The 25,575-nt window shown below is 39.8% G+C and overlaps 1 protein-coding gene across 2 annotated transcripts in view; it reads right to left on the bottom strand.

Annotated features, from left to right (window-relative positions):
- Positions 1 to 23,027, bottom strand: part of LOC126355220 (protein turtle homolog A) — a 95,616-nt gene extending 72,589 nt beyond the window's left edge. The window contains exons 1-3 of one of the 2 annotated variants that reach the window (XM_050005481.1): positions 22,850 to 23,027; positions 22,406 to 22,705; positions 11,932 to 12,125 (exon numbers count right to left, since the gene is read on the bottom strand). In XM_050005481.1, coding sequence (XP_049861438.1) covers positions 11,932 to 12,125; positions 22,406 to 22,705; positions 22,850 to 22,901 — 546 coding nt within the window. In that variant the 5' untranslated portion in view covers positions 22,902 to 23,027. The remainder of the gene's footprint in view (positions 1 to 11,931; positions 12,126 to 22,405; positions 22,706 to 22,849) is intronic. The other variant, XM_050005489.1, reaches the window with a different exon arrangement.
- Positions 23,028 to 25,575: the final 2,548 nt, after the last annotated feature.

Below are 25,575 nucleotides of genomic sequence, written 5' to 3' on the forward strand. Positions count from 1 at the left end.
ATCCTTGTAACCATTGATGCCATTTCCCTATACACAAATATCCCGCACGTCCAGGGCCTCACTGCAATGGAGCACTTCCTTTCGCGCTGATCACCTGCCACCCTACCTAAAACCTCTTTCCTCATCACCTTAGCCAGCTTCATCCTGACCCACAACTTCTTCACTTTTGAAGGCCAGACATACCAACAATTAAAGGGAACAGCCATGGGTACCAGGATGGTCCCTTCGTATGCCAAACTATTTATGGGTCGTTTAGAGGAAGCCTTCTTGGTTACCCAAGCCTGCCAACCCAAAGTTTGGTACAGATTTATTTATGACATCTGCATGATCTGGACTCACAGTGAAGACAACTCCAGAATTTACTCTCCAACCTAACTCCAGAATTTACTCTCCAACCTCAACTCCTTTGGTTCTATCAGATTCACCTGGTCCTACTCCAAATCCCATGCCACTTTCCTTGAAGTTGACCTCCATCTGTCCAATAGCCAGCTTCACACATCCGTCCACATCAAACCCACCAACAAGCAACAGTACCTCCATTATGACAGCTGCCACCCATTCCATATCAAACGGTCCCTTCCCTACAGCCTAGGCCTTCGTAGCAAACGAATCTGCTCCAGTCCTGAATCCCTGAATCATTACACCAACAACCTGAAAACAGCTTTCGCATCCCGCAACTACCCTCCCGACCTGGTACAGAAGAAGATAACCAGAGCCACTTCCTCATCCCCTCAAACCCAGAACCTCCCACAGAAGAACCCCAAAAGTACCCCACTTGTGACAGGATACTTCCCGGGACTGGATCAGACTCTGAATGTGGCTCTCCAGCAGGGATACAACTTCCTAAAATCCTGCCCCGAAATGAGATCCATCCTTCATGAAAGCCTCCCCACTCCACCAAGAGTCTTTCCGCCGTCCACCTAACCTTCGTAACCTCTTGGTTTATCCCTATGAAATCACCAAACCACCTTCCCTACCCTCTGGCTCCTGCCCTTGTAACCGCCCCCAGTGTAAAACCTGTCCTATGCACCCTCCATTCACCACCTACTCCAGTCCTGTAACCCGGAGGGTGTACACAATCAAAGGCAGAGCCACGTGTGAAAGCACCCACGTGATTTACCAATTGACGCTTTCTATGTGGGAATGACCAGCAACAAACTGTCCATTTTCATGAATGGACACAGGCAGACAGTGTTTGTTGGTAATGAGGATCACCCTGTAGCTAAACATGCCTTGGTGCACGGCCAGCACATCTTGGCACATTGTTACACCGTCCGGGTTATCTGGATACTTCCCACCAACACCAACCTATCCGAACTCCGGAGATGGGAACTTGCCCTTCTTCTTGTTATCCACCAGGCCTCAATCTCCGCTAATTTCAAGTTGCCGCCACTCATACCTCACCTGTCATTTAACATCATCTTTGCCCCTGCACTTCCGTCTCGACTGACATCTCTGCCCAAACTCTTTGCCTTTAAATATGTCTGCTTGTGTCTGTATATTTATGGATGGGTGTGTGTGTGTGTGTGTGTGTGTGTGTGTGTGTGTGTGTGTGTGTGCGTGCGAGAGAGAGAGAGAGAGAGAGAGAGAGTATATACCTATCCTTTTGTCCCCCTAAGGTAAGTCTTTCCACTCACGGGATTGGAATGACTCCTTACCCCTCTCCCTTAAAACCCACATCCTTTCGTCTTTCCCTCTCCTTCCCTCTTTCCTGAAGAAGCAACCGTTGGTTGAGAAAGCTAGAAATTTTGTGTGTTTGTTTGTGTGTTAGTTTACTGGGCCTGTCTACCGGCACTTTCCCGCTTGGTAAGTCTTGGAATCTTTGTTTTTAATATATTTTTTCCATGTGGAAGTTTCTTTCTATTTTATTTACATCATTAATTCTATGTTTAGTAATGTACTGTGCTAAATTCAAAACTTCGCAATGAGAAATTGGAACCACTACTAGTTTGTGTTTGGTGCATGCTAGTCCACACATTGTTGCTCATGAAATGGAGTAACATACTGGATTTTTCTTTAAACTTGAGACGAGATCTATATCTGTCACCAATCTTGAGGAAACTGACTGTTTGAAATGCACTCATTTCTGGTCGTGTGTGCAAATATCATCCTACAGATCTCATACGTGGTTCGAAATATTGCAATGAATTTTTGGTAAATGATAGCACAAAAAGCGGAGGGTATTAAGTTATATATCCATCATGTGAAACTTTATTATCTACTGTGATATACGAGTGACTAGAGATGTTTTTTTTTTTTCAACGAAATAATGTAATGCTTTGATGGGCTATCGATATCTGGTGAAATGAGAGTTAGTATGGATTTTGTAACACCATAAATGAAGCAATCACACTCTTATTTTTATAAAAAGCACGAGCTTTTCTTAAGTTACTGACCTTCATTTGTCTTTGACAGTTTTCTTAATAGTAGACAGTTGCAGGATTCTGTTGCAACTGCATTAGCATGTCGTAGGGTGAAACTGTGTCAACACTGTTTTGTTTTGGGAAAAGAAGCTAATTTTAAAATGGCAACATGATAAAGAAAATAAGGTGAACAAGAAAGGAGAAAATAAATTGCCCTCTCTGATCAAATTTCAGCATTATCCTGTACCCATTGTGGTTTTAATAATAAATGGTCAGCTTGTTGGATTATTTGTCATACTGGCTTAACCTGTTAATATGATCATTTTCAGTGTCACTAGCTGTAGCTTACAAGTTGTGTGAGATACGTGTTTGCACAAAGGCTTTTGCTGTAGAGTAACAGCTCTACCACTGCGCTGTCCTGTCCGCAAGGGAGCCCCTACCGCTACCAGTGTCCCCTCCCCTAACACGCCTTCTGTGCAACTAGTGGCCAAGTAATATTGTATCCATTCTAGGTTCAGCCAGCTAACTTGAAAATGACACCGTTCCTTCACAAAGTGTGAGAGTCGTGTCTGTTGAGTGTAGGTGACTGATTCAAGTATGTACAGTGTAGTGTTTGTGTTGTTGATGACAGAGAGAGAGATGACATGGTGAAACCCAGTGCCAAGACACAACCAAATAGTATCAACAAGACCATCTGTTGGATGGTTCACCATCAGCAGTATTACATACTATCTATTCATGAGACACTGTGGGAAGAAATTTAACACAGGACAGTGATATAAAGCCACGAACTCCATGTCACCATGTTCTTCCATTGCCAAGTCAGGTAAAAGTGATGAAAATTTCTTCCACCACCAGGATTTGAACCAACTACTTCTACGTAACGTGTCATCACACACATTTTGGGTCCATGCTTCCGAGTGATTATTCCTTTCCACATTATTCTTGTAATTCTTTTAATCTCCTTCTCTGGCCTTTACTTCTGTTAAGCAGTTACCATACATTTATTTAATAACTTTTGCATTTCTATCACTTCTGTTCCAACTGCTTGCATTTTAAATATTGGTAAATAGCCACTTTTTTCTATTGCGCATGGTTTTAAAGGCCTTTGGTTTTATTTACAGTGTTGGACAAAATATCAATGCCTTTTCTTTGTCCCCTGCCCTACATCTGACAACTACCTTCAGGATCTCTAGATTAAAAGAATATGATACAAATAGAACATTGCAAGGTTACCAGCCTAGTCATGCATTTCAATTACTTTCCCACTTCTCACTTTCAGGCATTTTGGCAATATGATGCCATGACTAGACTGATAACCCAAGAAGATTTCATCAATTAAATCCACTGAGAAAACCTGCATTTCCATAAGAGCAGGATATGCCTGGATAATTGCAAATAATTTCATCAATTAAATCCACCGAGAAAACCTGCATTTCCATAAGAGCAGGATATGCCTGGATAATGTGATTAACATACACAACACTTTTAGTTTACTTTCTTTGCTGGTATGTTTTGTGCACAACTCCATTTGTAACACGAACATACTGACAATATCCATAACAAATCAACAGTAACTATTACTGGAGCGGCTGTGAGTGGATGTGTTTAGTGGCTCATATGTTGTGGTTATCATTTCCAGTCTGTAATTTTCATTATTGCCGTAAACAAATATATCTAGAATACCTACAGGAACAACTTTATTCTTTCCAGATCACATAAACAAATGTGATAAACATGTACTTCAGAAACACCAAATACATAGTATCTGAGATGCAATTCCTTTTTGTGAATTCAAAAAGCAAACAATTTGGTAATTTTAGATATAGCTTCTATGAAGCTACAGAAACTGATTAACAAAAATTAATCACAAAAATGTTCAAGCCGCTTCTTATTAATAATTTCTGACTACTTCCTCTTGAACTATGTTCAGCCAAAACATATATGATGATATGTCAATATTGGCCACTGACGAAACAGTACCTTATATTAGACACTAATAAGCAGTGTAAAGTAACTGACCTAAATGTTCAAGGTGAGGGAGTACCAAAGATGAAATGTAGCACACGCTAAATAGTAAACAACTGTTCAAAGTAAACAACTTGTCTATTTCAGTATGAGTTTTCAAGCAGAGTGGGTTCTTCTTTGTTGAAAACAAGTTGCAGCATATGTTAAATTAAACGGTGTGTGTTTCCTGTACATTAACTTAAAAATCTGTAGTGTAGTACAGTGCAATTTTCAACAGGCACAATCATTATGTGCTAACACTATTTCTTCCATTAATAAATCACTGTGCTCACTACAGTGCAGAACTTCTGTTTGCTTCTGTCCGTACAAGACAAATACTCACAAGTGACAGCTAACACACCACACATTTAGGAAGAAGACAACTGAAGTAAATAGGTAAGATCCAGCCACTTAGGAATAATTTCTGAAGCCTGCAGAATATAGAGGAGACTCTTGTTTCCACAATAATAAACTAACTGTTTTGGAAACTTACATTTAATTTTAGGACTAATGTTCCTACAACACACCTATATGTTTAGGTCTCTTGAATATTCTGACAGATGGTTTCACCTATGCTTTTAAATTTTCGGCACAAGATTTTCTTTATTTTTGAATTATAGTTTTATGTGGCAATAAAGTAAATTAATCTGGCAGAAACGAGATGAATTTCAAGGTACATAGGTGTTCTAATAACATGCACATGCCAATAAAACACTGTACTTAAAACCACATTCTGAAACTTACATAGACCTGGCAGTAAACTGCAACTGATACCTTGAAACTGACAGAAAAGGACCATAGATATTTTGGGAAAGAACTCTCATAAACAAATTATTTATAGTTTTATTCATAAATTGCCTACAGACTGAGTTTAGTACAAAAACAAAAAAACTGACTTCAAACTCCGTTTTTAGGAAGTCTTGAGTTTCTCACTCATCTGCCAAATTAAATCATCTATAATGAAGCAAAAACAATGCAACCATTTCTATATAGAACACTCAAATTCCATCAAATAGACAATATAAATTTCATTAAATTCAAGACAAATTTTTGGAAGGAAAATCAGTGTCTATTAACTAATTTTTCAGTCGTTTTAACCCCACTTTGGCCAAGTATCTAGTAAATATTTGTTGATGGAACACCTAGAGAAATTTAAGGACTAGCTGTACGTAGGAACCCTATAGTTCTCTGTAAATCTGCATAAAACAATAAATGAAGTAAAATTCTTGAAACAAATCATTCTTCAGTGCAGACAGATGATTAGCTAGGGCCCATCATTTTGGACTTCCAAAAGGTGTTCAACACTGTACTGCATCATCAACTACTAACAAATATATAATCATGTGATGTATAGTATCTTTGAAGATATGCAACTGAGTATTTGACTACACACCCAGTTCATTATAATGGATAGAGAACTTTCAAAATGAACTAAAGTAACAATGGGTATGTCCCAAGGAAATGTAAGAGCATTTTGAATCTCTCTCTCTCTCTCTCTCTCTCTCTCTCTCTCTCTCTCTCTCTCTCTCACGCACGCACATATGTAGATTTCTTGTTATTGCATTTTTAAGATGCAATGTTATAGGAAATGCAAATAGTGTGTCATAATGCTAATATAAAACCAAAGTCAAATGTGCAGCATCTAGCAGTGTTACAGATGATTCACAGGGAAAGGAGGGAGGGAGGGAGGGAGGGAGGGAGGGAGGGAGGGAGGGAGGGAGGGAGGGAGGGAGGGAGGGAGGGAGGGAGGGAGGGAGGGAGGAAGAATTTGAAAGAAATTGAATCCTATACAGTTACAATTGATGGTGAAAGCAATCTGAAGAATCGCAAAACATTAAAAAAGCCTAAATTTGAACTGCTTGATAACGCATTGTAGATGTGGTTTTCTCAAGAAAGAAGAAAAGGAACTCCAATATCCAAGCCAATTCTGAAAGAAAAAGTGATAGTTTTGCACAAAAAACTGGAAGCCGAAAGTAAATTTGCTGTCAGTGAAGGCTGGATTGATCGCTGGAAAACTCATCATGATGTCCGATTTGTTTCTATTTCCGGTGAAAAGCTATTTGCCGATGTCACAGCTGCTAAGGAGTTTTCTGTTAAGTTTCAAGAAATTGTAGAAGAAAATGAACTGTTACAAGTGCATAACATTGACAAGACAGCGCTGAACTTTTATATGTTGCCGACAAAAAACGCTCGCAGCTTCAAATAAATTCGTGTTAGGAACGAAACTTATAAAAGATGGAATAACAGTCAATCCTTGTAGCAACGCAGATGGTACCCACAAGCTCCCCTTGTTCGGCATTGGCAAATCTAAGAAGCCAGGGGCATTCAAAAGTATAAACTTATATTCCTTGCCGATTTATTACCGCAATCAAAACTTTGCTTGGATGGACTGCAACCTATTTAAATCCTAGTTTTTCAACGAGTTTGTGCCATTGGTCGAAAAAGACTTGAAACAAAAATATCTAACTGTTCGTGCTCTACTGCTGTTGGATAACACACCATCACACCCATCTGAGGAAGATATGGTGAAAGGGGACATAAAACTCTCTTTCTGCCTCCTAATGTGACCTCACTCATCCAACCAATGGATCAGGGTGTCATCGAATGGTTAAAAATGCGATATCGCAGAACGTATATAAGCTCAATCTTTGAAAAATCTGATAGAGGTCATAACTTATTTGAGACAATGAAATCCGTGAACATCGAAGATGCTATCTACACAATCACTGCAGCATGGGATGAACTGAAAAATGACACACTGCGGAAATCATAGCGTAAGCTTTGGCCACAAGGTATGACTGAAAATGAGCATACCGAAGATGAGCAAAACAATGATGCACTGGAAATCGTTAAAGACCTACAAACACTGGAGCCGAGCGTATCAGCCAATGAAGTTGAAGAGTGGATCAACGAATGCGACACTTTTGAAGAGCTCAATGAAGATTAGATTGTTGCTGCTGTTAGCCAGGAAACTGTGAATGAGGACTCAGACAGCGAAGACGAACCCCCAGCCCGGATTTCACACAGTGATGCAAAAAACTCTTTTTGACATCGCTCCTCAATACATCAAGCAGAATCCAACTTCAACTCCAAAGCACGTTTTGTGGATAAAAAAAAAATGGAAGGACACTGCAGGTAAATCTAGAATAAAATCTGCTAAACAAAAATGTATCACTGACATTTTTTCCAAGTAATTTGTTTTTGTTTTATAATTTCTTTTTTATATATAGTGCTATAAACATTTTTTAGTTTACAGTATATATTGTTTATACGTTATTAAGTACAATACAGTACAGTACTGTAATTTGTTTTTCCTTTTAAAACCAATACATATTATAGTGTGTGTAGACTTTTTTAGTTAATATTTTATATATTACTGTAGATGTCCTTTAGTTCTTAAATCGTTTAATTTTTTGCATTAAATGTCTTTTCATATTTTTGGCAATAAATATTAGATTTTTCAGATAATCCGACCTTTTATCGTGCCGACCATGGATCCGCTCCCGAAGGTGACGGATTAGAGGGGTTCTACTGTATGAGGATAATCTCTCAGCGTCAAATCTTCTTAGAGGTAAGTAACTTAAAACTCAAGTGAGTGTTGATCAAGGTAACGTCACCACCAGTGGGTTCCAGCTCAGACACTGTAGCGTCTAGCCATTTGATCAATTTCACTAACTCCACCCTTAGTTTCATTATTACAAGACTTTACAGTTTTGTGAAAGTTTCTGCTCAATATTCTCATTCACCTGCCATCCAGCATGCATGTTAATCAGAATAAGGACATCTTTTCCTTTTTCCCTCGGTATACTGAGAAAAGATTGTCACCTGACTTGTACAAGTGTGTTGCATACAATGCATCTTCTCCACTCTGCACTGCACGATGAACCTCCTTCAGTGAACTTGAAAGCATGCCAACTATTCTTGTTCCTTTTTGTTTCAGCTCATCCGCCTGTTTCACAGAGGTGATGAAGTTGTCAGTTGCTGATGTTACAACCACAGTTGGGGAATGGCTGCGCCACTTTCATACCGATATGGTGACCAAGACTCTTGCTTGGATCACAAGTTTCACCTTTGCCATGGTAAGGGAATCTATTCAGGATGTAGCAATTGTCAGCATCACACAAAATCCAGTATTTTATACCATACTTATCAGGCTTACGGAGCAAGTATTGTATGAATGGGCACCTGCACTCACAAGGATACAGCTGGTCGTCGACAGTCATTGTCTTGTCTGGCTTTTAGCAGACAAAGCAATTGTCAGTAAACAGATTCCTTATTTCTGAAGCAAGGCAAAATTTATCCGTTTTCTTATGTTGTCTTCTTGATGACACAATCACACACAAATGACTGCATATTTCTGCAAATTTGTTACTTGACACGCTGCTTTGAAAGAAAGGTGGTCCCGGCTTATTGCTTCATGTCTTTGTATGAAACACCCAAAGCACCCTATGCTCCACAAGTCTAAATTAATCCAATAAAAGCATCTAGTTCTTCCAGGCTTAGGCATAACTCATTATTACCAACTGTGCTGTGAGCATTTTCTTCAATGTACTTTATCAGTTTAAGGATTGGATCACTGACAGAGCTGTTGCACGACGTGTGGCACCCAGTATACTCTGACTGTGACCATGTCCTCCTTTCGCTGCTCCATGAATTGCACCAACTGCCAAGCCATTGCTGTCTTGTGACATGTCAAAATTCTTTGTAACCGGTGAAAGAGTGGGAACAATGGCAAAAGACCAGCCACGACGCAATTTGACTTAAGTGTTTACATAAGATTATCAGTGATATTGCATTTGAGTTTTGAATAAAGTTTTATTTATCAGTGACTTGCTGACTCCATCAGGTAGCTGACCAATAACTCCTCTGCCCCGCCATCCTTGTCCCTGTTGAAGGCCTTGTCTTACATTGCATGCATGTTTGGCTCATCATTGAGAGGGATGTTCACACCTTCGAGTAGAATCCGTGAATCTGACATCTGAAGAATAGAAGAAAAAAAGCTGTACAGTTGACTGTGTGCTCTTTGGTTCAAAAATATAGCTAGAATGTTTCACACTTATGTTGTGTATGAATTAGGTCATCATCAGATGGATCAGATGCTGCCGACTGTTCATCCACTGCGTTTGAATCACTTGAGTCAGCGGTTTTCACTGGAACAAATTGTCTCACTACTGGATTCATCACTCGATTGCATCAGTAAAATGTTCTCCAGACAGTAGAGAATCTCGCCCTTCATAATGCCACATCGTCTTGCAATCACAGCTTCAGTGACACAAACTCATGAAAATAAACTGCAAGCTTACATTGTTGGTGTCAGGTCTGCCTCAGCCTGCTCAGGTCAAGTACAGACAAAGATGTACTGACAGGAAACATTAAGTGTGACACACCTGGCATCTGCTATTATGTATGGGAACTATTAGCAGTGCCCCAGTCTGCAATGTAGGATGTTATTCTGTGGCTCATCAGTGTCACTTTATAGGTCTGCATGTTGCCAGACCGTAGAAAATGGAAAGCCGCACTGATATAAAGTATCACCTGACCTTCAAATTCTATGTATTTCAAGGTATTTTTGGCCCAAAGTGTCGTAATACACTCCAACATCTCATGAATTGAGTTAAGGTATGCTCAGAAACTATTTAGTGTTATCGATATCAAATTGCGTTAAAATGTGTATGGGTCAGAAATCATCCACATGGTGGTACCGGAAGAACAGATAAATTTTTCATACTTCTAGGTGGGCTAGAGGAATAAAATTTTAGCAAGTTGTACAACCACAGAATGATGAAAAGTAACAGGGGCATTTGGTCCTGTGATGATCATGGAGGGGGTTAAGGACCTTGAAAAACTCTTGTGGGTAAAAAATTACCCACATGGTACTTCTGGTGTTCATGACGTTATACTAAACTTAGATGATGTTAAGCGCGCGCGCGCGCGCGCGCGCGCGCGCGCGCGCGCGCGCGCACACACACACACACACACACACACACACACACACACACACCATTAAAACATTATTATTCCTTGCAATGTGGAAATAATTAGTCCTAGTGAAAAGATGAATAGGACCTTTCTTTGTACAAAAATTAATATAATTTAATTTCGTACTGCGAAAAAGTTTCACTTGAAGCTGCGGCTGTCGAGACATTTATGAAAAACCTACGAAAGTGACCTTCACGCTCCCCCAGCCTCGAGCTCACACTCCACCAGTCAGGATTTTTAAGATGTTGTTCACAACACTCCCTCCCTACCACTGCACAAAAATTTGGACTATATAAAATTTTCCCCCTAACTTTCCTTCACTGACTAGACTGTAACAGTACTGTCACATCTCAACAGCACCATCTAGTTGTCATTTGTAAAAACTTAGAAGGCTATTCTCATAGACTGTTTACAGTACACTGTAGCCTAATGTGTGATGAGAAAGTTCTCACAGTAGACCAAAATTATCTGTGAAGAGTGTTTTGTTTGACTACTATGCAGGATAACTCAGACACCCATCACAATTCTTCAACATTCTGCCTCTCCTTACTTAACAACAGCTGTGAAGTATACATCCACTTGACATTCACACATTAAACTCTTTCTTCTTGTTCTATAATCTGGACAGACATGGGAGGCACATCGCAATGACAAGAACACAATAAAAGAACATACAAATTCAAATTTTAAACAAGCTCATTGATGTGACAACAGTTTAAAGCATTCACTAATATCACGATACAAAATGTGGATTTATCATTGACCAGTTCACTAAAACATATAGCCTGAGTTTGACAGTTTTATGAATACCTATTGTTTGGTCACATTTCCTACACACACACACACACACACACACACACACACACACACACACACACACACACACACAGAGAGAGAGAGAGAGAGAGAGAGAGAAGCTAATGCAAACTGTCTGTGTTCTTACCACTCCATGGTTCACTGTAGTTACAAAATAATAGTAAAATAATGGCGAAAATTTGGAAATGTCATTAACTTATGTAATTTTACAAAAATTGTTGGGACAATTTGTCCAAGAGGTGCACACCCAAACAGACAATTTCTAGTAAGACATAAGTCTACGTCAGTTTACATATTCAACCCAAATAAACTTTGTCTAAGGATAAGGAATTAGTAGAACAATGATTTTTACAATCTGTACAAAGACCCGCTGTACTCATCAATGAAGTTTATCAGCTTCCAGGTAAATATTTATCTAGAAATTTCAGTCACAAACTAAACTATGCAACTAACAGATGCAGTGAACCTTCCTATTAGTAAACCAAAAATCAGGAAAACAACTTTTCTACAGTAAAATATTCTGCACACTCCATTCTGTGGCACTACAATGCAAGGATAAGTGTTTCATAGCACAGAATTACTTACTTCTCTGTCAGAAGATACAACGATCTCAAGAACATTTCTGAAATATAGAAACGAGAGTAGCTGTACTAGAAAAATGTTCTTTTATTGGCATTATTAAGTAGATGTGACTAAGAAACCATCCAAGTCACTCAACAGAAACATTATCTATTTAAAATTCTCTGAAAATAAACTAATTACTTACAGCAGTTGGACTGATATGTTCAGGAAGGGTTGAGCGCCAGGTGTTAGGTTGGCCATCATCAGAGGCATACTTCTGGCGGAATCGAATAGTGAAATGTGTGATTTCGTACCCTCCATCTTCAGCTACATCCCACATCAACAGCGCCAATACAGTAGAGGGACGAACAGTGACATTAACTAGTGCTGGTGGAGGAGCTGAAACATATTATTATTAAGCCAAACTTCAATCCGTAAGCTCCCTGCCCCCCTACACACACACACACACACACACACACACACACACACACACACACACACACACACACACACACATTATTCAAAAGAAAGAGATACATATTGCCTACCCCTAACCTCCTCTCTCCAAGGCATTCCCCACCATTACCAAACTAACAAATTCTGGAGGCCTTAATCCCACATATAAAATCTTATATTTTTTTTCTTACAGTGACTCAGTTCCTACATAGTATCACATTTCAAACGCATTAAGTCTCATCCTATCCACAAACTTCTTTACTCTGTTGAGTCTGCAACACAGTTCACATTTTTAGATATTAGGTCCGCCTAAAGTAAAACAGCTTTGTTCTATATTTATCATTGAAAATGTTTTGTATATAGCTGATCCAAATTCCAAAACTAATGGCAGGAAAATATGCAAAACACTGAGTGCCATTAACATTATAAGTTTATACAATTTAATACACATTCCTTAATTACACAATGGGTATCACCACACATTTTGATGTTCGTTGAAGGAGGTATTTTATTGCTTTTACCTCTATGTATGAATGAAGGAAGGAAAGAAAGAGAAAAAGTAGGTAAATTACAAACATTTTATTATAACCACTGATCCAGTGTTCTCTTAACAGGGCACGGACAGAAAAGGACAAGGAAACGGGCAGGTCTGATAGAAAGAAACATCCTGGCATTACATTGTAGAACTAAAGCTGATTGTCTACCCAGGAATTTGAGCCATTGTACCTCAAAATGTGAGGTCTTTACTGTCACACCTCACTCAGCTTGAGCAGTCTGCTTTTCTTGTCTTTCTCATTTCAGTCATTATGTAAAGTAATTCTACTTCAACAGTGGGAATTTTTATTTCTGCTACTTCAACACTGTCCTCTCAGATTTGAGTTTCTTAAATACCAGTGTTCTAGTTGTAGTTTTCAGTCGAAAGACTGGTTTGATGCAGCTCTCAACACTAGTCTATCCAGTGGAAGTATTTCATTTCCACAATAGCGATATAGGCTGAAGCAATGAATCAAAATTTTTACCATTGCCAGGATTTGAACCTGGATCTCCCACTTACTAGGCAAATGCACTAACTGCTGCGCCACACTGGCACTGCAGCTAGTACAGCTGCACAGATTACCCTAGTATGTCTTCCTTTCTGATACAGATTATAGTTCAGGCCTCAGCCTACTGCTATTGCCCTTCTAAACTCACATCAGTGCTGTAGAGGCTCTCCAATATTGGGAAAGCACCTTAGCAATGAGCAAAATGGGGTTAATGCTGGCCAAATATTACTCATAAGTGGTTGATGTTCTTGAGACATATTGAGTTTGACCTTTCTAATTAATGGAAAAACTCATATAAAGATGTGAAACAATTACTAACAAAGAGATAAGAGGGGCTGGCCAGTACTTACCTCAGCTCAGTACAGCCGAAAGAAACACAAAAAACAACCGAAAATTTAAGTTCCTAGCTTTTGGAATAAATGTTCCTTCATCAGGGAGGAGAGAGGGGAAAGAAAGGGAAGAAGGGAAAGAGGATTTAGTTACTCATAACCCAGGTTATGAAGCAACAGGGAAAGGAATACAGGGAGGGTAGCAAGGATGGAGGCATAGTTGTCAGAGGGAAGCCAAAGATATTCTACTGTAGGTACTGTGGCAGCTTCAAACCAAAGAGGATGCATACAGAAGTAAAGAGGTGTATAGTATAAAGATGTAGGATGAAAAGATGCATGAATGGCTAAAGAGGAAAGGAAAAGAGGAGAAGACTGAAAAGTAAATAGGAGTGAGGTTGTTTAACGTAGGTTCAATCCAGGGGGATGGCGGGATGAAAGGATGTGCTGGAGTGCAAGTTCACATCTCCACAGTTCAGAGGGACTGGTGTTGGGTGGGAGAAGCCAAATGGCACATATGGTGTAGCAGGTTCCTAGGTCCCTAGAATTATACTGGAGGGCATACTCCGCTACTGGGTATTGTAGGGACCTAGGAACCTGCTACACCGTATGTGCCATTTGGCTTCTCCCACCCAACACCAGTCCCTCTGAACTGCGGAGATGGGAACTTGCACTCCAGCACATCCTTTCATCCCGCCATCCCCCTGGACTGAACCTACGTTAAACAACCTCACTCCCATTTACTTTTCAGTCTTCTCCTCTTTTCCTTTCCTCTTTAGCCATTCATGCATCTTTTTATCCTACATCTTTATACTATACACCTCTTTACTTCTGTATGCATCCTCTTTGGTTTGAAGCTGCCACAGTACCTACAGTAGAATATCTTTGGCTTCCCTCTGACAACCATGCCTCCATCCTTGCTACCCTCCCTGTCTTCCTTTCCCTGTTGCTTCATAACCTGGGTTGTGAGTAACTAAATCCACTTTCCCTTCTTCCCTTTCTTTCCCCTCTCTCCTCCCTGATGAAGGAACATTTATTCCGAAAGCTAGGAACTTAAATTTTCGGTTGTTTTTTGTGTTTCTATCGGCTGTACTGAGCTGAGGTAAGTACTGGCCAGCCCCTCTATCTCTTTGTTATGAGTTTGACCTTTATCTATGATAATGATGTAGGCTGAAGCAATGAATTAAAATTTGTGCCAGTGCCAGGATTTGAACTTAGGCCACCTGCTTACTAGCCATATTAGCTTACAACTGCACCACATTGGCACTGCAGCTACCACGGCCCAGCAGTTTACCCTAGTATGTCTTCCCCCTCAACACAAATTCCATTTCATGTCTCAACCGATTGCTATCATCCTTCTAAACTCACAAAAGCTGCACCACCAGTGTGGCGTGGTGGTTAGTGCATCTGCCTAATAAGCATCTGGCATGGTAGCTCAACGTGTTTGGTGTCAGAGAGTTGGCTGCCCTCTGTAACAAAAGAACTGAGTTAATAAATCAACAACGAACTTAAAAGGGTGTCTTACGACATCCGCCCCGATCAGATTCAACGAACGAAAACGGACAAAATGAAAAAAATATATATATATAAAAAAAGTAAGAGACCTGTGTTCAAATCCCAATGCTGGTATAAATTTTAATTCATTGCTTCTGCCAACATCGTTATTGTAGGTAAAGGTGAAACACAGTATGTCTCAGGAACATCAACCATGTATGATTAATATTTCATTTCTTGGTACTTTCCTAGTTTAACACCCCCTCCCCATACACACTTCCCTCCATCACCAAATTAACTATTCATTGATGCCTCAATGTTTCCCATCAATCAATCTCTTCTTTTTGTTAAGTCAGATCACAAATTTCTTTTCTCTTTGAGTCAATTCAGAAGCCTCTTCATTAGATATACCAAATTGTTGAACTTCTTTGTTAACTCCATATTTCAAAAAAATATTCTCTACTTGTCTGCAGTGTTCATAAACCACAGTTTGCATTCATATAATGCAATACTCCAGAAATATTTTCAGAAAAAATACTTCCTGACAAATTTCATTTTGTCTTAACATATTTCTCTTCCTAAAAAAGTCTTCTCTGATTTTATCAATTGGTATTTATGCCAATCTTAATTCTACCATTGTGAGATAATTTGCTGTCCAAACAGCAAACTCATCTACTATTTTTAGTGTCATTTCGTATTATAATATCTTCAAACCACCAGATTAAATTTAACAATGGAAAGTCTTGGACAAAATAAATGCATCTGATGTGACCAGCAATCTGAGGTGGATTGTGGGGGTAAGGTGATGGCATTGGACGAGGAGGGTAAAAGATAGCAGGGTACAGGTGGGGGGGGGGGGAAGGTACTGTGCTGCCTCTGAGAGCATGCAGGGACGTGGTGGGAACAGGATAGGATTGCTGTTGCAGAGATGGAACACTGTGCTGGAGGTGGCAGGGTTGAGAAGTAGAGATGAGGAAGAATCATTTTGGCAGAATTGAAGGTAGTGTTGGGTAGTGCTGGAGTGGGAGCAGGGAAGGGTTAGATTGGTGGACTAGACTAGCAAAAATAGAGGTCAGGGAGATCACAGGAATGAAGACTATGTTGTAAGGAAGGGTCTTGCCTACGCAAGTCAGAAAAGCTGGTGTTGTTAGCGAGTATTCAAATGGTGCACGCTGTGAAGCAGTCTCGAAGTGAAGCACATCATGTTGGGCAACATGTTCAGCAATGGGTGGTCCAGCTGTCTCTTGGCCACAGTTTTCACCCATTTCATACCAAGGAGTCCCTTCCATACAGCCTAACTACCCACAGTCATAGCAACTGTAGGGATGAGAAGTCCCTCTCCAAATAAGCCAAGTGTCTCACTGAGGCCTTCATAGACTAAAATTATCCTCCCAACCTTGGTCAGAAACAGATACTTATGCTTTGTCTCTCCATTGGCCTAGTATCTCGTACATACCCAATGTGTGGCAAAAAAGGAGCACTCCTCCCATGAGTCAAGGACTGGAGCAACAACCACATTCTCCACCAAGATTCCAACTACCTCTCAGGTATATGCACTCTCTGTAACATGCTCCCATGTTGTCCACTATCTTCCTCACCCGTATCACAGCGGTGTTGTTCTGCCCATCAAATCTGCACAATATCCTTGTAGATCCCTACTCCACCCTCCTAACCCATTGCCTCATGGCTCATATCCCTGCAATAGACGTAAGTGTAAGACCTGTGCCGTACAACGTCTCACTACCACATACTCTCGTCCTGTCACAAGAATCCCCTATCCCATCCAAGGCAGGGCAACCTGTAAAAACTGTCATGGACCCTACAAACTAAGCTGCAACCACTGTACTTTCTACATGGACCTGACAACTACCAAGCTGTCTGCGCTATCACAAAATTTTGGCCACGAGAAAGTTGGACCACTCAGTTGCTATATATTCTGCCCAACACACTGTGTCTCACTTCATGACTGCTTCACAGCCTGCACTATCAGGCCCTTCCTAATGCCACCATCTAACTGAATTGTGTAGGCAAGTCCTTTCGTAACAACATATCCTTTGATCTAGCAATCCCCCTGCCTCCATTTCTGCTTGTCCCAGTCATCCACATACCTACCCCCTTCCCTGCTCCCATTCCAGCACTACACGACACATACCTTCTACTATTTCTCTCCTCTACCTTTTTTGCCCCCACCCCTCGAGCACAGCCTTCCGTCTCTGCAACACCAACCCTACCCTGTTCCCAGCACAACCCTGCATGATCTCCTCCCTCCCCCCAATTCCATGCCACCTCCTTACCTCCATCACCCTACTCAGATTGCTGGTCTCATCAGATGCATTTGCAGCCAGCAATCTCTCTCTCTCTCTCTCTCTCTCTCTCTCTCTCTCTCTCTCTCTCTCTCTCTCCGTGTGTGTGTGTGTGTGTGTGTGTGTGTGTGTGTGTGTGTGTGTGTGTGTGTGTGTGCGCACGCGCTTCCTATTTCCACAGAAGGGCTCAAGGCAGAAGGTTTAAATGTTTAGCAATCTTTTGATTGTGGCTGCAACTCAACACCAACTCTGGGTAATGAGTAGAAATCTGCCTTTTCCATAATACTGTCATTAAATTCAGCAACACATTATCACACTCATTCTAGCCTACTGTGTAAAACGTAAGGATGATAGCAACTTTTGCATGATGTGCCATTGGCAAGTAACATAGCTTGATGAAAAAAATGTACACAGAAAGAACTGCTACAGTACAGCATAGAAGGCAACCAAAATAAATACGCAATGAGATGAACAGCAATTATACTTTTATTCAAAGATGACAATTACCTTGGAACCAATGCAATTTACGATGGCCCCCTGGACATTACAAAAGGCATGACATGGTTCTCAATAGGGCATGTGTTCACCACAGACAGCATTCTCTGCCATGTGCTTCTTGTGATAGGGCATTCCATCCCTCCACCAGTGTAGTTGATGACTGCTGGATCATTGTTCATGCATGTAAACATGCTGCAATACATTTCACCAAAGCATCCCACATATGCTCGATGGGATTTATGTCGCGAGAGTGGGCAGGCCAATTCATTCGTTGAATATCCTCTTGTTCCAATAGCTCCTCCTGTCAGGCCTTGCCATCCATATAATGAAGTCAGGACCAAATGTACCTTAAAAAGACTCATGGGGAAAGACGTCAATGTCACAATAACGTCGGAACAGTGAGTGAGTGTGACATGTTCAGAGGATTGGAGTTCAGTGTGCCCATGCAACATTATGCCTCCCAACACTGTAACAGGCGGACCACCACAAGCATCACACCCAACAATATTCCTGAGTGCTTTGTGTGTCCCTCTACCCATACGAGTGTTTGTAATTCACCCAGGAATATTGTCGAACACGATTCTTTTGGTTGTCCAGGTGTTATGGTGTAAGGAGGTACAATGCTGCATGGGCGTACTGACCTCCAAATCTCTGAACAAGGTACAATCACCGTCAATGTTATTGTGACATACACACCTTTTCGGGAGTTCACTCATTCCTGACTTCATTTTTATAGACAACAATGTGTGACCACATCGAACCACACAGGTGCAATAGTTCTTGGAATGACATTGTATATGGCACACAAGCTGGCCTGCCCAATCCTCTACTTACATCCCATCAAGTGGGTGTGGTATGTATTGAGCAGCACGTCCACATGGACCAACGACCGTCCAGTAGTTGTAAACCATACTGGTGGAGAAATGGAATTCCCTACCACAAAAACTCCTTGCCATCCTTGTGGCCAGCACAACAGCACTTAGGAGAGCATGCATTGGCATCTGTGATAATTATAAATCCTATTAAGAATCATGTGTCGCCTTTTGTTGTATCCAGGAAACCATTATAAATCACAGTGACTTCAGTATAATTATTGTCTTTGTATAAAAGTGTCATTTCTGTTTGTCTCATTGCGTATTTCTTCCAGTTACCATCTCAACTGTACAGTAGCAATTCTTCTTAAGTGTGGTTCAAGTTCATCAGGTTACGTTACTTGGCAGCGACACATCATGCCTGCTTAAGTTTTGCGCACCAATGTACTTTTGTTAATGTTGATCTTGGAACATATTTTCAAGACTATTAATGCTGTTCAGTCTGTCACTGTTGCTGATTAAATTACAAAGTCACCAGCAAGTATTAAAGTGTTCATTTCATCTAGTACTAGTAATTTACTTGTCCAAGAAGTGTGTTACACCGATACAGAATTTGTCAACGTAATAGAAGGAAACATGTCACTTGTAAAACCGCATGATCTCACACACCTATTTAATAAGGAGATAATAGGGGATATTTTTAACCATGACCTTATTGATGGACACATCCCTGCATTTGTCTGAAGCAACTTAGGAGAACCATGAAAAATCCTAATGAGGATTGTCAGACAGAGAATCAGCCTCCATCCTCCTAAATCTGAGGCTAGTGTCTCAACATATGCACTATCTTATTTGGTTATAACTAATTTACAAATTTTGACAGACTATGTTCAATACATAGCTGCACTATTTCTTTGCAAATACACACAACTTCAGTTTCAAAACTTTTACAGAATGTGCCAGAAAACCAAAGATTATAGGTAATCTGGCATGTGAAAATAATTAAAAATGATAATGGGGTCCCATACTCCGAGGAGTGTAGGGGACGATGCAGGAGACCCGCATCAGTGTACTAGGCAAGGTCCTAGCGGAGGTGGTTTGCCATTGACTCCTTCCGACTGTAATGGGGCTGAATGATGATGATGAAGACGACATTAAAAATATCCTTTCTGAAAAATAGATTAACAGCTGTTAAATAATTTTTCAGTTTTTTTAAAGAGTGTGTTTGTGGTTAAATAAATCTAAGTGTAGCAGGGAAATAGGAAAACCTCATGTGAAAGATAGGGTCTGATAAAGTCTTATGAGTCATCATTCACCTTTTTCCACTGGTTAAATGCAACAAGTTGGCTGTTGCATGATGTTCGCAGGAGGCATAGCCAAAAATTCCACATAGTCAAAACATTTTAATTTGTGTAGTGCACTCTACATTTTAACCATGCAGTCTGCTATCCAGTGGTGTCAACATGCAACCATGCAAGTTTAATGAGAAGTAATGCTGAATAGTAAAAATTACCCAGCCCCTTACCGCAGAAATTTCAGCCACTGAGCAAATGTGTCATCAACCTGCAGTTTAACATTCTATAAACAGTGAATTCAACAAATAATATCATTGAGCAAAGTAAGGGAAGGATGTCTGATGGCATCATTCGTGACCTTGTTAAAGGAACAAATCCACTTGCCATTTAATATGAATATTTAGGTATAACCTTGTCACTTTTATTATGAACCCAATGCCTAAGCCATTACATTGCCTTACTGAGGGAATATCAAGTGCAGTAATGTACTACTGACCAATCAGCCTAATGGCTCATGTATCCAAGTTGCTTATAAGAAAATTATACAGAAGAAAATTGAGAATCTATTAGATGATAATCAGTTTGGCTTTTATAATGGTGAGGGCACCACAGAGGCAGTTCTGATATTGCGTTTGACAGTGTTGACAATAAAAGCAAAAGTGAAGAAAAATCAAGACAAGAAAGGATCTGTCGATCTGGAAGAAGTGTTCAACAATATAAAATGGTGCAAGATGTTCAACATTCTGAAAAACATATGAGTTAACTATGAGGAAAGACAGACAATTAATATGCAAAATGTACAAGAACCAAGCGGAAACAATATGAATTGAAGACCAAGAATGAAGTGTTTGGATTACAAATGGCGTAAGACAGGAATGCAGCCCTTCACCTTTACTGTTAAACTGAAAAAAACAATTATGGAAATAAAAGGAAGGTTGAATAGTGGATTTCAAAATCACAGTGAAAAAATATCAATGATAAGATTCACTGATTACATAGCTATCCTTGGTGAAAGTGAAGGAGAATTATAGGACACATCGAATGGAATGAAGTCTAATGAGTACAGAATATGGATTGAGGGTAAACTGATGAAAGACAAAAGTAATGAGAAATAACAGAAATGAGATTAGCAAACACACTTAACATCAATATTAGTGACCATTAACTAGATGAAGTTACGGAATTTTACTATCTTGCAATAAAACCATACAAGAGGTGAAGCAAGGAGGACATAAAAAATTGATGAGTATAGGCAAAGAGGGCATTCCTTGCCAAGAGAAGTCTATTAGTATCAAACAGTGATCTTAATCCAAGGAAGAAATTTCTAAGACTGTATGTTTGAACCACAACTATGTGAGAAACCAGGAAAGTGGAGAATCAAAGCTACTGAAATGTGGTGCTATAGAAGAATGTTAATTTGCTGGACTGGTAACAGAAGGAATGAGGTTTTCCGCAGAATCAGCAAAGGGAGGAACATATGGAAAACACTGCCAAGAAAAAGGGACAGGATGATTGAATATGTGTTTAGACATCAGAGAATAACTTCTATGATGCTAGGGGGAGCTACAGATGGTAAAAACTGTAGGGAATGACAGACACTGGAAAACATCCAATAAATAATGGGGGCATGAGGTGCAATAGCTACTCTGAGATGAAGCTGGCACAATGGAGGAATTTGTAATGGGTAGCATCAAAGCAGTCAGAGGACTGAGGCAGTAAATAAATAAATAACTCATATTATTATGTAATTTATGTCTCCTTACAGTGGAATATCACTGTCAATGGAATATGTGTTTTTGACTTTGCACTAAATCAACAGTAGACAAAAGCATTCTAAAGCAGAAACTGCTGTAAACTGATGTTGCATCAACTGCCTTTTCAGTTATGAATGTAAAGAAGGTAATAATGCTAATTAAATTCCGAAATTTTAAATTTATTGAAAAAATGGTATGTGTATTCTAAGATAGTGCTTTTCCACCAATGAAGCATCTAAGTGTTGAAAAGCCCAAGAATACCGTTAACAAAGAAACAGATACATACTCTATGCATGTCATTTGTCATTGGATGGTAGCTCCTGCATTAGAGAGAATATAATGTTCAGATTTAACTGTAGATGCACAGAACAACGGACAATATGTACACACACAAAATTAATATCAAAGACCACATGTCTCAAACTGTAATAGAGACATGACAGTTTTGATGATGCCATGAACCTATTTAATTCACCTCTAGAAACAAACGAAAAAAGATCAATTTACGGACAGGAATAATTTAACTGGCAATAGGCGATAATTCTACAACTTTTGCAAAAAAGTAAAATCATTAGACTGTAAACATACACAACTCTCTATCTGCCTTGCAGAGGGATGCAGGCTAGCATGAAAGGGATTTGTGCCATTTCATGGGGTATATATCACCATGCAGAAAACATGCGAGGTATTTAACTTACTTCTAACTTCCACTCTGATTCTAGCCCTGACATCTCCGTTTTCTATCGAAAAACCAGGCCTACTGTCAACAGTGCATAAATAAATTCCAGCATCTTCTCTTTCCAGATCTGTAAGAACAAGAGCTCCATCTGGTTGAATTCTCCTCCGTCGAATTTCTTCTCTTCCTTCTCTCACCCAAGAAACAATGCTGTCATTCACTGCCGAGGATTCATCAGACTTTGTACAAGGAAGAGTGATGTTCCCACCGAGATCTACAGCACGTTCTTGTAATTCCGGAATGTCTGAGGCATAGCAAAATCCTAAACACAGTATCAACAATACATGAAAATAAGTACTTCACTTATCAAACATTTACATATCATAAACATGTAGATGTCACATTCAGCGTGTAATTATATATTTAAGCTAAGCAAAACTTCGTTTGTATTCTTTCCAGCACGTACCTTCAGCAAAAACTGTCAAAAGAAATATATCAATTATCCTACGTATAACCATCCTCCCATTCTACGACATAAATATTTCGAAAATAACAGAAAACAACATGTTTACTTAGATCCTGTCATTCTTCACAACCTTCCATATTTCTAGTCACTGACATCCACCCACCAAAGATGTTACAACACCGGCTCCCAACATTTGCGGCGTATTATTACGATACAGATTGCGTAATCTGTTACCTGTCAAAATCATACCGGCAGCGAAATTTAGTGTGGTTTAGGGATTTTTCTTCAGATTACGTCTTCAAAATGTTATTAGATTTATCTGTAAACAAATAATTACAACGAATGTGGAAACTTGAAAAGTCATCTACGTAATAATAAAAACTGTAATGAGAACCTTAATATGGTATGTTTGAAATATATTGTTGTTACATTATCGCCAATATTTGGCGATCAGGCTCTGTTTATTGCAGCGCACGAAATAAAAAATAAAAATATATGGATCTTATTTCGTAACGAGAATTGGCTCAAAAGCTTTTTTTGGGTACAATTGTGATGTTTAAAGAAAATAAAAAAATATGATTACACGGTCGATATATTCCGTTAAATTATAGTACTCTTTCTAGCAGGAGCGTGTGAAGGGGAGACCGGGGAAAGAAATAATATTTTGCATATTGAAAAGTAACATTTTGCATATTGCATTTTTTAAATCCTCCCTATAAACTTTTGAAACAAAAGGAACTAATGTGTGTGTTCTCTGAAGCGTTCCTAACACAAATGAATTTAGTTTCCACAAAATCACATATATTTTGTATTTGTAAAACTAATTTTAAGGCATCAGTGTACCTGTTACTTTTGTCCTCGTTACCTGAAACGATAGTAACATAGGTAGGTTATGAAAGTAACACAATAAGTTAAGCCACATTTTATTACCTAAAGGACTCAAACAGTAACTTAAAGTACATCACCATTACAAAACATTAATTAAACATCAATAAACTTCCATTTTCATTCTTTTACAATTATTATATTAATTGTAATAGCGATTAATAGCACTGAACGAATTCAAGCTGTATGAGTAAATGTTCAGCGAGTCAATAAAAGAGATTCAGATTCACAATTGTGGCACACGTAAATATCTCCCCCCCCCCATCTCCCCCTCCCCAGTCCCTTTGGTACAAGGAACATGAGACCAACCTTGACATTCCCAACACTGAATCCATTTCTCTTTGGGACGACTGTGGCGGAAAGGCTCGACACATACAAGGCAGTAGTTATCATGGTCTTCCGATGACGATTCTTCAGGTTTTTTCTGCTTTCGCACTCTTGGCCAGCTGCTTTTTAAATTTAGCTTCTCCCGCTTTTTTTCGTCTGGGTATGGACCTTTAGCTCTTTTCAGTTTCTCTGGAGTGTTGGTCAAAATTGCAGACTTTCGCCTTTTTCTTCCTTTTCTTGTTTCTTGACTTGGACCTGCTTTTGGTAACGGACGAACATCATCGAGTGAAAAGGATGCGCGAACTAAAGAAGATGATTGTAAACCACTAGGTCCTGTATCACAGGCTGTGACATTTGAAAGTGTTTTCTCGCATGTTGCTACTGGATCAGGATTAGATGTCCTCCTAGCTTCAGATGGGTCACTAGGAATCGCTAATGATTCCACTAAGGACATAGTTTACTTTCCATAATTGGAAGCTTGTGCTGGGCGATCAGTGACACAAGATAGTGCAAAATCGATTTCACTGAACGCATTCCTATTAAATGGTGTACTATGCCTGTTCAGTGAAACACTGCTGCAATGTTTTTGGTAGTTGCAGCAAGTGGAAGTGCTTCCCTTACAATTGAAGGGAAGTCATAAATTGATATGGTCTTTCCCAGATGATTCTTGATCCAGTTGTCAGCAAAAGCATTCGCCATCTTTTTAAATGGACCGTAAACTGAACGATCTAGAGGCTGCATCCTGTGTGTACAGTGTGTAGGGAATGACAGCGTAAGAATCCCTTTGCTTTTGCAAAAATTCAGGCTCCTGATGGATATATGAGACTCGTGATTGTTGAGAAGCAGTAAACATTTGCTCTCAGAAATTGGTTTAGCAAATTTTACGAAATGGTGCAAGAATAACAAAAGTTCTTCCTCTGGCATCCAGCCACTCGCATTTCCTGCTCCAGTGCAACCAATAGAACCGTCTCGAATAAAATGGTCATGATACCTCAAGCGAGGAAATACAAAGACAGGTGATATTGATGGCAATAGCAACAGTGACAAGAGCGCCACTTTCAGCCGGCTGCTGTGACCGAGTGGTTCTAGGCGCTTCAGTCCGGAACCGCGGGACTGCTACGGTCGCAGGCTCGAATCCTGCCTCGGGCATGGATGTGTGTGATGTCCTTAGGTTAGTTAGGTTTAAGTAGTTCTAAGTTCTAGGGGACTGATGACCACAGATGTTAAGTCCCATAGTGCTCAGAGCCATTTGAATCATTTATGGTCTTCATTTTACCAGGTCCTCGTTTCTTCTTTCCTATGAACCAGTCTCCCGCATTTGTCGATCTGGAGAAATAACTCTCCTCAGGTGTTAAGTGCTCAAAGCCATTTGAACCATTTTGCCTCTTTCAGCCGACGTAATAACTCTTACCTGCTTTATTCCCCGATTAGCAAAAATCCTGTTTGGTTTCTGAACATTGGTGAGACTTGTCTCGTCCATATTCTAGAATCCATGGGCTCTAACTAGTATCTCT

The sequence above is a fragment of the Schistocerca gregaria genome, chromosome 1, assembly GCF_023897955.1.
Source record: "Schistocerca gregaria isolate iqSchGreg1 chromosome 1, iqSchGreg1.2, whole genome shotgun sequence".
Classification (NCBI taxonomy): Eukaryota; Metazoa; Arthropoda; class Insecta; order Orthoptera; family Acrididae; genus Schistocerca; species Schistocerca gregaria.